Here is a 13051-nt window from a genome sequence, read left to right on the forward strand (position 1 = left end):
GCACAAGTCTTGAGTTGCCCCTCACATTTCTTTGAAACAATGTACCAAAAGTTTGAACACATTTTCATTCATTTTATATTTAGACTGCTTTATTTTACTATTTTCTTTTAAAAAGCAGCCACAGTGTTATGTGCATGAACTATGTGTTATTTACAGTGGAGAAGGAGGTTGTTTCCATGGGAACCGGGACCAAATGTATTGGGAAAGCATCTATGAGTTCTAATGGTATGCACTTTTATTAAGTGTTTGTTTGTCTGTTAGGTGTTGAATATTTAGTCTCTCTTATCAAAATATTCTTTCTGATTAATTGGAGTTTGTGGAGGAAAAACACAGTTTTAACTCTTATTTTAGTGCAGTTGGAAGAGGAGATCACCAGTTTTTAAAGCAAAATGTCATCTGTAAAGTGTTTTTCTTTCATTAAAAGCAACATAAATTAGTTTTGTTTGCTTGTTGTATCAATTCTCTGACTTTTAGGGGATATACTGAATGACAGCCATGCTGAAGTCATTGCCAGACGGGGCTGTGTCAGGTATCTGGATCTTTGTGGTCTTCCTCCTACAGACGTCATGGCAAGTTGAGTTAGGATTGTTGTTTCTGTGTGTTTATTTTGAAGGTATCTGATCCAGGAGCTCCACAGAGCCGTTAGTGGTCGAGGCAGCTCGGTGTTCCGCTCAGCCGATCAACGAGGGAGGTGGACGCTTCAGCCAGGTGTTTCCTTCCTCCTCTTTACCAGTCACACTCCCTGTAAGTCCAGTGATTTCATTTGTTTTGTCTTTGTTATGCATGATCCCCATTATTTGCTCTACAAAAGTCTGCATCTGTTTAATTTACCAGCTTCCTGGTCCTTGTGGGAGCTGGTGTTTATCTCCAGCGGTCACTGTGCGAGGGGCGGGGTACAAAGTGGACAGGTCACATGTCCAATGCAAGGCCACGTTGAAACAATCATTCACACTCTAACTTACATCTCAGGATAATTATCAATTAACTTAACATGCATGTTTTTAACTGGAGTACGCAAAGAGAACATTCAGACTTCACACAGAAAGCCTCATCTGGGGAGCAAACCTGCAAACTGCTTGTTGTGAGGTGACTGCGCTAACCACTGCCCCTCCGTGCCACCTGCAGCTTGAAATTTTAGTCTCCCGTGTGGCAGCGGCAGGTTTTAGAAAGAAAAAAATTATTCTGTTCAGCTAAAAACGTAGGAAGAAAGGTGTCTGTTTCAGCCTCTGGAAACAATGTGGGATTCTGCTTTTATCCAAGTTTGCATAAATATGAAGAATTAGTCTGGAATATATATATTTTTATTACTGGCAACACAAAAATACCAAGCACAAATTGTATCTATATCAAAATTCTGTCATTAAGCATACAATACACAGTTTGTGCATTTCTTGTCAGGACAGAGCCCCCCCCCCCCTCTCACCTCCACTCACAGCAGATGAGCGTCAACGTGTGATCCCCCCCCCCCCCCCCCCCCCCCCCCCCAGCTCCCAAGTCCAGCTCCCTGCAGCTTCCTTCTTTCACGAACACACAGCTCTTCATCTCTGTAGAAACGCTCATCCTCAGATGTAACAAGTCCACTTTGTTATCCAGTGAGCAGACATTGGCCAGAAAGAGAGTGGGAATCAGTGGTTTTTCTAGCCTTTAGCTGGGCCAACACCTCGCCCTCGCTGTCCATACTGCTGCGCCATTCCGTTGTCCTCAGGAGCCGCTGACTGCCGAGTGCAGATTTCAGAACTCAACCGAACTGTCTCTGATGGCCATCAGCTCGGGTGAGCTGTACCCGAGCCGCGAATCCAGCACTGAACCAGTTCCTAAAACAGCCTCGGAGGAATTCAAATAAGGCTTAAACCTGGGAGCATGAGAAGCCGCTGCACTTTCTGTGCGCCGCCATAGCAACCATCTGTTATCACAACAGCTGGTGATTTTCAATGTTTAAGTTGAATTATTATGTTTATAACACAATTTATCATCATCATTAAAGAGTTGTTTGGTGTTAATATAACTCGGACTCATAAGGCTTTTTGTAAAAAGTTGTACAATTTCCCCCGCTCGATTTCGTCCCTCGTAATGACTCTTCTTCTGTCGACTCTTCCTCCAAGCTTTTAGACGGCATTTCTTTTCAGAAGAAGAGAAGATCTTTCTCACTTTGCTTTCAACCCGGTGTCTCTGCTTCAGTCATTTGTGGGTGCAATCTAACCATGTTCAGTCGGGTCATCTGGACAGTTTTTTTTTTTGCTGAGACGTTTCGTCCTTCATCCGAAGGACTTCTTCAGTCCAAAAAGGCACAAACAAACTGGAACAAATTTCAGAGGGCTGGAGAAGTCCTTCGGATGAAGGACGAAACATCTCAGAAAAAAAAAAAGAAACCGTCCAGATGACCTGACTGAACATTGTTGGATTTGTTTCTGGATTATTGAGCATGAGCATTGGTGTTGGGTGCAATGTACGATTGTAAACAAATGACTCATAATTGTTGGCAACAAAACATAATTCTGCTCATTTCACTCATTGATTACTAATTGAACAGCAGACTTGGAAGTAATTAGTTGTTATTTTTATCTTGGATGATACACATAAACAAAAAAATTGTATATTTTGACAGCCATCATGGTTTTATGTACTTGTCCTTTTTTTTTTTCCCAAGATCTCTTAATAAGTTTTGAGACAATACGTCAGTGTTTGCATTGAGTCTATATCCAACCAGTAATCTGCCTTTTGAGTGGTTGCATTTCCACCGGCTCCTTGTTATGGCCTTTTTATTACATCCAACTGAGAAAGTTTTAAAAACCCACAATCATTCTGACAAATATTAAGTACTAATCCTGGGAATAACAACTTGATCAAATCTCAATTAAAGGTCCAACATGCTGGCCTAAGTTTATTATTTTTATTAGTATAATATTTAAATGTAAATTACCAATAATTGTCAATGTTTTGTTACAGAGCTTTAATTTAACAATGTTGTGTTATCTTTATTTTGTTTCAAGTACATTTTGTGGCTTTGGGCAACATTTATTTAATGGGGAAAAGGATCAGATATGCCTCTTATGATTAAAAAGATTCACTTCTTTACCTTCTGGTAAATTTCATTATTTAATTGTTTTATTGTAAAACTTAACTAAATAATTTCAGCAGAAACTGATGCAACCATTTCTTTTAATCCTAAGGTGGTGATGCCTCCATCATTCCCATGACTGACAGCCAGTCTAAGCCCCGCCCTCCTGTCACATCTGTGCACGGCTGTGAGGAGGCTGACGGAGGAGGGAGCGTGAAAAGGAAAGCCGAAGAACTGGCTGAAGGAGAAAAACCGAAGCTGCCTCGTTTTGAAGGAGAAGAAGCAGACGAGACGAAGCGTGCCGGCACGAAGCCGACTTTACAGAGCGACCCGACAAAAACGCACGACGACGCTTCACAAGCTGCGTCAGCGTTCACCAGAGACCAGACCGAGCAGGTCCACGACATCCACAGGACGGGAGCCAAATGTGTCTCGGGCGGCCCAGCTGACCCTCTGCACCCAGGGGTGGGGTACCACAGCACCGGTGTGCTCCGTGTGAAACCGGGCCGAGGAGAGCCGACTCTGTCCCTGTCCTGCAGTGACAAACTGGCTCGCTGGGGGGTGGTGGGCTTCCAGGGCGCCCTGCTTTCCCATTACCTGGAGGAGGCCCTTTATTTCAGCACGGTGGTGGTGGGCAAGTGTCAGTACAGCCACGAGGTGATGCACCGGGCTTTGATCAGCAGGTGAGGAGTTCTGCTTCGACTTTAATTCTTCGAAAAGATTTGACCCTGAAGTCATTTTAACAGTTTGGCTGAAGTTTATCTTCTGTTTGGAGCTGAACTTTAGCTTCATATTCAATTAATGTGGTTTTTAAAGCATCGATTCACAACTGGCCTGGGATTTGAGAGGACAGAAGACACAGAGGACGCAGAAGGAATGGTCCAGGTGAGGTTTCTATGGCAAGAGTTTCTTTAATTTTTTTTTTGTTTGTTTGTTGTTGTTTGTTTGTAGGTGCTGTGATGTATCCGACCTCCCTGCTGGTTTCTCTTTATGTTCCCCAGTTCTGCTTCAGTCCAGCCTGGAGTTTCCTTTCAGCCAGAACCAAACCGACCTTCAACACCGGGCCGGACAGGGACGTGTCTCCCCCTGCGGAGCAGGTATGTTCACAATGCTCTGAAAGAAACTTTACTTAGAATACACTGAAATGCTACAAATTGATCTAAAACAAACAATTTAGATGTGCTGTAAAAAGTAAGCAGTTAGAATAAATGTAAAACTGAAAACAAAAAATAATGAAGGAAAGAACAGTTTGAATCTTAATCTATCATCTACAGAGGTTATTGTGGTGTTGGGTGACGTCAGTCTGTGTTTTTTTTTAGTAAATTAAAGGTGTTTATGTTGCAGCCATCAGCTGGTGTAATGTTGCAGAGCAGCCACTAGATGTCACTGCGAACGGCTTCAAACATGGAGTCACCAAGAAGATGCTGGGAACATCCAAATCCAGGTGAAGTCCAAACACTCCCGTCATCGAACGGAGGTCACGTTTTACTGCGTTCTGACCTCTGGAGACATTTGTCTTTGTGTTTCTTGTGTCTTCAGGTCTCTTCTGTGTAAACTGGAGCTTTTTCGTTCATTTCTGTCTCTGGTGGCGGCAACTGAGCCTTCACGTCTCCCCGACACTCTCAGGTAACTTAGTATACACCAATCAGATGTGTTTTAGTTTAGATGATATTAACTGTGACAGCTCCACTGGTTACTGGTGGCTGTGTGGTAGTTTGTTCCCTCAGGGATAATAAATACATCCTAGAGTTGTAATCTTTAAAAATGTAACAATTAGGAATACCCAGTGTGGCTATAAAGCAATTTCAGGCATCAGCAATTGGAATAATTACTTGCAACAATAAAATTATAAATATCTTAAAATATTTTAATTAGGAATTTAATAAATCTAGACTATAACTCATTAGAATAACAAAAAAACAGTAAATTTTTTGTTAAAGTGCATCATCTGCAGGTCGTCCAAACATTAAACAGGACTGGTTAAAGCTTTAGTGAAACATTTACTCCAGAATGCTTTGGTTTATTCATACGTAGGCAGTAAATAAACCTGTGCATGTGTTTAAATAAAAATAAAAAGCAAAAACTGTCTGCTCATTAATAAAGTTGACGTTAGAAATGTCTTGTTTTGGTCAATAACACAGAAAATAATAATTTCCATTGTATTATAACAAAGAAGACTCAGATTCTGGTCTCAACTGGCAACTTTTTTATGTTTTTGTATGTTTGTTTCACATATTTTTATATATAAAAACAAAAACAAATGCAAGCACGTATCTGATTACAGATTACAGCTCAAGCTAATGAAGGAAATAAGCATAACTTTTGTCCTTTTTTTAATAATTAACTTTTGCTCTTAAATTCAAGTCTCTAGAAACCAAACTGCAGTGTCCCTGAATGCGTTTTAATATTTAGTGGTCTGATTTAATCTGCTAACCTCCTTTAATGTGTCTAGGGCTGTTCCTGCTCACATGCTAGTACCGTATTTTTCGCCATAGAAGTCGCACCTTTTTGCATAAATTTGCACGTCCTGCGACGTATACACCAAAACGACTAATATATGTTTTCCCCCATATTTGATCTGACAATTTCATTCATTCTGGCATGGGAAATATTGAACACTACCATTTGCAGCCGCTAGAGGGTCCTCGAGCAATACGGCAAGCCAAGTATCTCATTAATAGGTAAAAGTGGCTATTAATGAGACACTTGGCTTGCCGTATAAAGCCACATATGTCTTGCTCCGGAACTCCTGGAGCAAACGTCAAATCAGCTGCATCTTGCCACGCTGCCCAGGAGAAATGCAGCTGATTTGACCATTAAAGTGCATTAATTAAGGAAAAGTTCAACTGAGACGCACCTTTACTATAATCTTGAGCAAACAAATAATTGTTTTTAGGTGGTTATATTGGTAAATTTCAAAGAAATGCACAGCGAGTCCTCCCTCTACACTCTCCAGCAGCCACAAATCGATTTTTGAAATGCAACTGTTTTGACCGTCAAAGTGCATTTATTAAGGAAAAGTTCAACTGAGACACACCTTTGCTATAATTTCAAGCAAACAAATAATTGTTTTTAAGTATTAATCTTGTTAAACTTCTCCCGTGCACGCTCTCGTAGCCGTCATTTGGCAGCTTATCGATTTTTGGCACAACACCGGCCCACGTTTCCGGGTTGTCAGCGGTGACGCATAATAGTTGCGACTTATACGGCGGTGTGACGTGTACGGCAGAAAGTACGGTAATAGTTGTGTGAGTCTGGGCTCTTGTTTTAGTTTGCCTCTTATTAGTGATAAGAACAGAGTGACGTTCTTCTTAGTTGGTCAACAAAATGGACACAAAATAAATTTAGAGATGAAGTCAAGAAAATCAAGTTTTATTCTCATTTTTAAACTTTATTATAACTGTGGTTTTGACAGAACCAACACTGAACCTGAGAGATCAAACTTAAACAACCCAAGCAGTTTAATTACAAATGTGTTTTTATTGATTTATGTTGTTTTTGACAAAAAGGTGACCTGACAAAAAGGGAGCGCACATTTTAATAATAATTTTTTAAAAATAATCTGAAATATTATTGTATATCTTGGAATGTATCAAGAAAGGGGTCCCATATTTTATTAAATTTCCCAGTAGAGTGCTGAAGAGAACACCTTATTTTTTCTAGTTTCAAGCATGATGTAAGTTCATATAACCACAGTTTATGAGTTGGAGGGGCATTATTATATTTTAATATCTAAATACAAATGAAGGATTCACTGCTAGTGCTTTAGTCATGTTTTGCTCATATTTGCTTTACTATTTTTCTTCTTCCTGCACTTTAACTTTGTATCCTCTGTTCTAACAAACATGGATAAAATAAAACTTTACAGAGCAACTTGTACCTAAATTACACCACCCAGCCACCTCCTGCCCCACTCCATCCATGACTTGGTTTTATGCCCAGGAAATAGATTTACCGTATATAAACTAAACATCCTGTGAAACAATGACCACACAATTCTCCCTGTTTGTGTGCGCTCATGAGTGTGTGCGGATCTGAAATCCTCTCTGAAGGAGCAACAGAGGTCCTTCTGTGTTTCGACGCATAACCTGATCCAGCCTTCTGTTTGCACAACACACACACAAGCACACACACTCTCTCTGTTCCACACCTGAAAACCAAACGTCAGCACGCTATAAGATTTTCGAACACATCAGTAACTCGGAAGTTCTTCTTATATATATATTAGTAAATATTTCCTTGAGATCCAAACTTTTTAACTGAACGAGAAACTAAGAGAACGACCTGAAGTGGAGGGGTGGAAGTATCTTGGGGGGGTTTGTTCACGAGTGAGGGAAGAATGGAGCGTGAGATCGTCAGACGGATCGATGCAGCTTCTGCAGTATTGTGAACTCTGCGCCGGTCCGTTGTTGTGAAGAGAGAGCTGAGCTACAAGATGAAGCTTTTGTGTTTATCGGTCGGTTTACTTTCCTACTCTCAAACGTGGTCCCAAACTCTGGGTTGTGACCGAAAGAGCGAGAGAGACTCGGAGTAGAACCGCTGCTCCTCCACATCGAGAGGAGCCAGTTGAGGTGGTTCAAGCATCTGGTAAGGATGCCCCCATGACGCCTCCCTAGGGAGGTTTGTCGAGCATTTCAAACTGGGAGGAGACCCAGAGAAAGACAGGAAACTCTGCAGAGACTATGTTTTGGTTGGCCTGGGAACGCCTTTGAGGTGGATGTGGAGAGAGAGGTGTGGGCCTCCCTGCTCAAACCGCTGCTCCTCCAGACCCGACTCCGACTCAAATACCAGAGTATTGATCTATATGATGATATGATCTTCATTTAAAGGTACCGGTCAATACAGTGGCTGCAGCGCTTCAGATCAGTCGTCAAATGTAAATGCGCACGTGTTTTTTGATTGTGTTGCTCACAAAAACACTAATGGCTCCATCATTTCCCCCCTCCTGACTCTGGTTTTATATGTGTTCAGGTCAGCAAAGCTGCAGACCTACTGGGATTACAAGCAGGCGTCTCGGCGGTACCAGCAGGCCTGGCAGCAGCTGCGCACTCAGGCTTTCCCTCGGTGGCCTCGCAGCGACAGAAACCTGCTCCTCTTTCACTGAAAGCTGACCCCGCAGCAGGAATGTCCTTGTCAGGCGCCATGAAAAACGGGCTTTGTTGCAGCAGAAACCTGGAGGTGGCCAGGTGAAAATAACCATCAACCAGCACGTATCGTCTTTCTCATCAGATGGTGAAGCTGTAAACGTCTCGTTTCAAACCCGGGATGACTTTCACAGACTCTCATAGGACTTTTAATAAAATGCTGAGGCTCCGTTGATTATTTCATGTCTGTTGGCTCAGCTGCGCTGCAGCTCAGGATGTTTCAGCGTTCCCCAGCAGGACTCTGCGCCGTCCCGCTGCTCGGCGACGGCGACGTCATGACTTTATTTGTACGGTTCACGCTGGGCGCAGCTGCCTGCTCGTGTTTGGAAACACGGCTGGACTGGACGTTTTTGCCTCCGTCTGTGAATCCCGTCCTGTCTGAGCCACATTCTCATTTATTACGACAAAGAATGAACAGTTGAGCCCTTCGCTGGTCACCAGACGCTAAATTTCCCGTTAGGACTGAGAACTCGTGCTTTTGTCTCGACGCCACAGATGCTACATTATTTATCCTGCTAACCCTCAGCAGCACGCTGCGCTTTACCGTTAACTGATTTTAGTTGTGTTTCCATGAACAAGCCAAGTTTGACCATTTCTATTTGTTGTAAACACGAGCCACAAACAATGAGTGGGGAAAGAAATGTGTTTAAAACATATTTAACATTTGAGTAAACACATTAATTTTGCCTAAAGTTTCATTTAGCTGACTGCACCAGGACTTTATACGAAGGGACTTTTGTTGTGATTTTTCTTAAAACACCTGAGTTCTGTTAAGAAAATATCTCACAAACCACTGGTTGAATTTAAATAAAACTTGCTCACAGGAGTCTTTGGGTGTACATCTACAACTATTTAACTTTTAGAGTCAGTCCAGTCAAGATGGCTTCAACTAATCGACATTAACCAACATAAAAGTGGCTTTTACTCAGTTTACCAGATCAGATTTAATGTGGTAGTAGCTGAAAGTCGTTTAAAACCAATAATCTGAACACAAAATGTTTGTAACGCCATTATTTCTCAACACAAGATGATCTCAGTTTAAAAGTGGCAGGAAAGGCAGTGGGTGATATGCATTCCAACATTTTAACTTTCTATCACTAAATTTATACAAATAAACCAGTTTGGTTGGAAGAACAAAATGCTCTTTTGCATTTCATGTTTTTTTTTTTTTTCCTAAAGACCAGTAAGTATTTTCTACAAACTCAATGTTTAATTTAAAATGAAAGAAAAGCACATTTTTTATATTTAAGAGAGACTAAAATCAGATTTTAGCTGTTTTTATTGATTAGATTTCATGGCTACATTATATTTTTTATACATCTAAAATCCCTTCATGTCTTTAACATATTAGTTGTTCATAAAGTGTTGGATGACATTCCTGAATATCAACATATTACACATCAACAATGTTTAAAGGAAAATGAATCTTAATTAGCTTTGAGGTGTGCGACTTCCCTAACAAGGTTCCAAAAACTACAGCTGCAGTCAATAAAATAAATCTGGTTATGATAAATAACAACACACAAAAAAATGAATAAATATGTCATAAAGTTGTTAAATTTCTCACATGATTCTTGCTGATGTGAAGTTTCACTGAAGGAGCTGAATCCTGTCCCCATTTCATGTTTTTAGAGAAAAAAATCTGAACTCTTATTTAAATTTAGATCTTAGCCAGAGCTGCGTCTTGCAGGCCATTGAGCTTGTAGAAAGGCATTCTGGGAAATGTAGGCAAACACTTTAAAGGTTGATGAAAAAAGATGGAATAACTAAAGTAATAATATGAAAACAGCAGTTCTGTTTCTCAGCTTTAGTTTTATTTTTAACATTAATATCCATGTTGGAGTTTGTCATTAAACCACCAGTCCTTAAAGGATGCATAAAATTTGGCTTTAATCATCGCTGGAACATATTCTTTAATTTTCTCATCTGGTCCAGCTCTGTTCTCGACGTTTCTTTACTCATATTAAAATTATATGAGAGAAAATAAATAAAAACTCAACCGTTGTTTAAGAGTTTTCTTCTCCATAATAAATATTATCTGATCATTTGTTATATAAATCTATTTAAAATTTGGGAACCTTTTTACATATGTGAGTTTTTGAAGAAGCAGCATTCATTTGATGGATCTATAGTTAGGGTGCTTTAAGATGTCAAATTTTGCCTTATAAGTATCATTTTTGAGACTACAAGAACCACAAATAAAATACTAGATAATTAGAATTACCCAGTATTATAGGATTAATCAGGTACAAAAAAAATCAATGGCTGGACGGATTTAAATCAATATAAAATACAGAATTGTGAATCAAACTGCATGTTTTTAAATCGATCAAACTTTATTTATGCAGCTTGTATTATACAAATCAAACACAACGGAAAATGTTTTACGATTATTAAACACACAGCTAGGACAGGAAGTCTACAGCATGCCTACATAAAATCTCAAATCCAACTTAAATAAAAGACTTTGAAACAGATCTGATTTTAGACATTTTATTCTGTGAAACTCCTTTCAAATGAATAAATGAACACACCGAGTACTAATATGAATACTGAGAATAGTGCAACAAAAAAAGTGAATACCTTTTCTACTCTTTGCATAATCTGAAGCAGAAATACAACTTCTAAAGCCTTAATGACTGAATTAAATATTTAATGATTGCACGCTATGAAGGACTTATTAGGAGCCAATGACGTTCTCGTATCATAAAAAGTCACCATTGGCTCGTAAATTTAGGGAATGCCATTTGTGCCGTTGTGATCGCAGCACATAAATATCACAGTTCATACAATTCAAGTAAAAAATAATAATTAATGCTCGTGTTTTTTCTGCAAGTCTGAATCTGGCTAACATGGAATATGCAAAAACACAAAAGCGCATAAAGTGATTCCCAGTCCGGTTCTTAACCCTGAGCTGCCGTCTCCAGCGTTTAGAAAGCTTCAGTTATCCTTTTTCCACATGATAACACTTCATGTGACTAAAGACTTGACGTTCTGTAACACAAAAGACTTTTCCTCGCTTTGGCTGAACATAAACATAAACGCCATAAAGAAAACTGAAGATGGGTGCAGTCTTAACTGGTGCGTATTTGTCCTGTTTTCGTCTAAAAATGGAGAAATTCATGCCTGATGTGCCTGTACCGTGTCGTGATAATCAGATTTTACGGCAGTGTTTCAAGATTTTTCTCTCCATATCGGATCAGCAACGATGACAAAATAACTACCGTTAAGCTCAATATAAGCATCTGAGCCTGACGAGAGAAAAAATGTTAATTTATAACAATAAAACAGGTTTTTCAGTATCAAAAACTGAAACGAAGCACTAGGACGATGTAAAGGCCGGTGTTCAACGAGCTGTGCACCCGTTTCTGTCGGGCCCAAACGGATCTGCTGCGTGTGAGGGGAAGACTCAGCGATGTTTTAACCCTGGGCCCTGAATCCGAAGGTGTTTTCTCCGCTGTAGGCCACGTAGAGAAAACCGTCCTCGTCCTTCTCCTTATCGTACAGCTGGCCCATCGTCAGACTGCAGCAGAAGGCAGAAACAACACTCAGTGCATGACGCACAGCAAGTAAGGTAGGCATCATCTTACCTGCAACAGAACAATGCCAGGTTAAGATTTAGGAGTAATTTTCCACACTCTACTTGTCTTGCAGCTTCATCAAATGTTTTCTTAATTAAAGCATCCCTTGAAGGAATGCTTATCGCCCACCACATTTCATGCCAAACTTAAAACTATCTCATGTTGTGACATGACGAGAGTTAAAAATAATATGAGTGATATCATGCAACATCACGAGCCATCAAGCTCAGAGTATGAGTCGGGTATGAGTCTCAGCTACAGCCACAGCGATTATAGCACAATATCTGTCAAGCTGACTGAGTTATAGCGTCATGTGTTTTCTAAAGTCAGTTGGCTGTGGCAGCCATCTTGAAATGGGTTGACTTCATGAGTTCACTAGCTGTAAATGCACATCTAACGACTTCTTTAAGCATTTTATTCAAATTCCTCCAGTAGTTTATGATATGTTTTGGTAACAGACAGACACAAGCAGTCAGGAATGGACAAAAACATCATATTCTTTCAGTCTGTCACCAAAATATCTCTTGAAACACTCAACAGACTTTACTGAAACTCTCTGAAAGTGATCAGCTGATGCATATCTACAGTCCTGACCATGTAAAAACATGGAGCAGCACTGAAAGCGTGATTTCCTTCAGATCAGCAGGTGACAGTAAGTTTAACAGGGCAGGCTTAGTTTGGTAATGGATATAGCACTGCTCTAATGTTGTCGTTTCATAGCGTCATGGTGCAATACCATGATTTACTTAAATATTATGTAGACATTTACAAAACTTTTAATTTCAGGACATGTTTAGGCCAATAAACATGTCACAAACAACAAAAATAGATTTATACCACCATTTTTTATAAATGTATGGGTTCAAAACAGAGCGGCATGGTGGCGCAGCTGGTATAGCTGCCACGTCACAGCGAGCAGGTCGCTGGTTCAAATCCCGGCCGGGGACCTTTCTGGGTAAAGTTTGCATGTTCTCTCTGTGCAAGCGTGTACTTTTTCTGGGTACTCTGGTTTCTGCCCACATACCAAAAACATGCATGTTAGACTGATTGGTAACTCTAAATTGTCCCTAGTTGTGAGTGAGAGAGTGACTGGTTGTTTGTCTCATTTGTCTCTATGTGTCCCTGTGATGGACTGGAGACCTGTCCAGGGTGCCTCTCACACAGTGATGGTTGGACATGGGCATCAGTGACCCCACGAGCCGAAAAGGAAGAAGCAGGTAAAGAAGATGGATGGATGGATGGATGGATGGATGGATGGATGGATGGAT

At 40.3% G+C, this 13051-nt stretch overlaps 2 protein-coding genes across 2 annotated transcripts in view; one reads left to right on the top strand and one right to left on the bottom strand.

Annotated features, from left to right (window-relative positions):
* The first annotated feature begins 134 nt into the window (after nucleotides 1-134).
* adat1 (adenosine deaminase tRNA specific 1) lies at nucleotides 135-8264 on the top strand. The gene is made up of 8 exons (XM_037683158.1): nucleotides 135-225; nucleotides 475-529; nucleotides 614-744; nucleotides 3171-3741; nucleotides 4010-4155; nucleotides 4403-4502; nucleotides 4598-4684; nucleotides 8030-8264. Exons 1-8 carry the CDS (start codon nucleotides 135-137, stop codon nucleotides 8160-8162), a joined length of 1314 nt encoding a protein of 437 aa, XP_037539086.1. The 3' UTR covers nucleotides 8163-8264.
* A 2451-nt stretch (nucleotides 8265-10715) lies between these two features.
* gabarapl2 (GABA(A) receptor-associated protein like 2) overlaps nucleotides 10716-13051 on the bottom strand; it is a 9253-nt gene continuing 6917 nt past the window's right edge. Inside the window, exon 4 of the mRNA XM_037682669.1 lies at nucleotides 10716-11725. Coding sequence (XP_037538597.1) covers nucleotides 11623-11725 — 103 coding nt within the window. The 3' untranslated portion in view covers nucleotides 10716-11622. The remainder of the gene's footprint in view (nucleotides 11726-13051) is intronic.

Source organism: Nematolebias whitei, chromosome 10 (assembly GCF_014905685.2).
Source record: "Nematolebias whitei isolate Nwh7 chromosome 10, NemWhi1, whole genome shotgun sequence".
NCBI classification, from domain to species: Eukaryota; Metazoa; Chordata; class Actinopteri; order Cyprinodontiformes; family Rivulidae; genus Nematolebias; species Nematolebias whitei.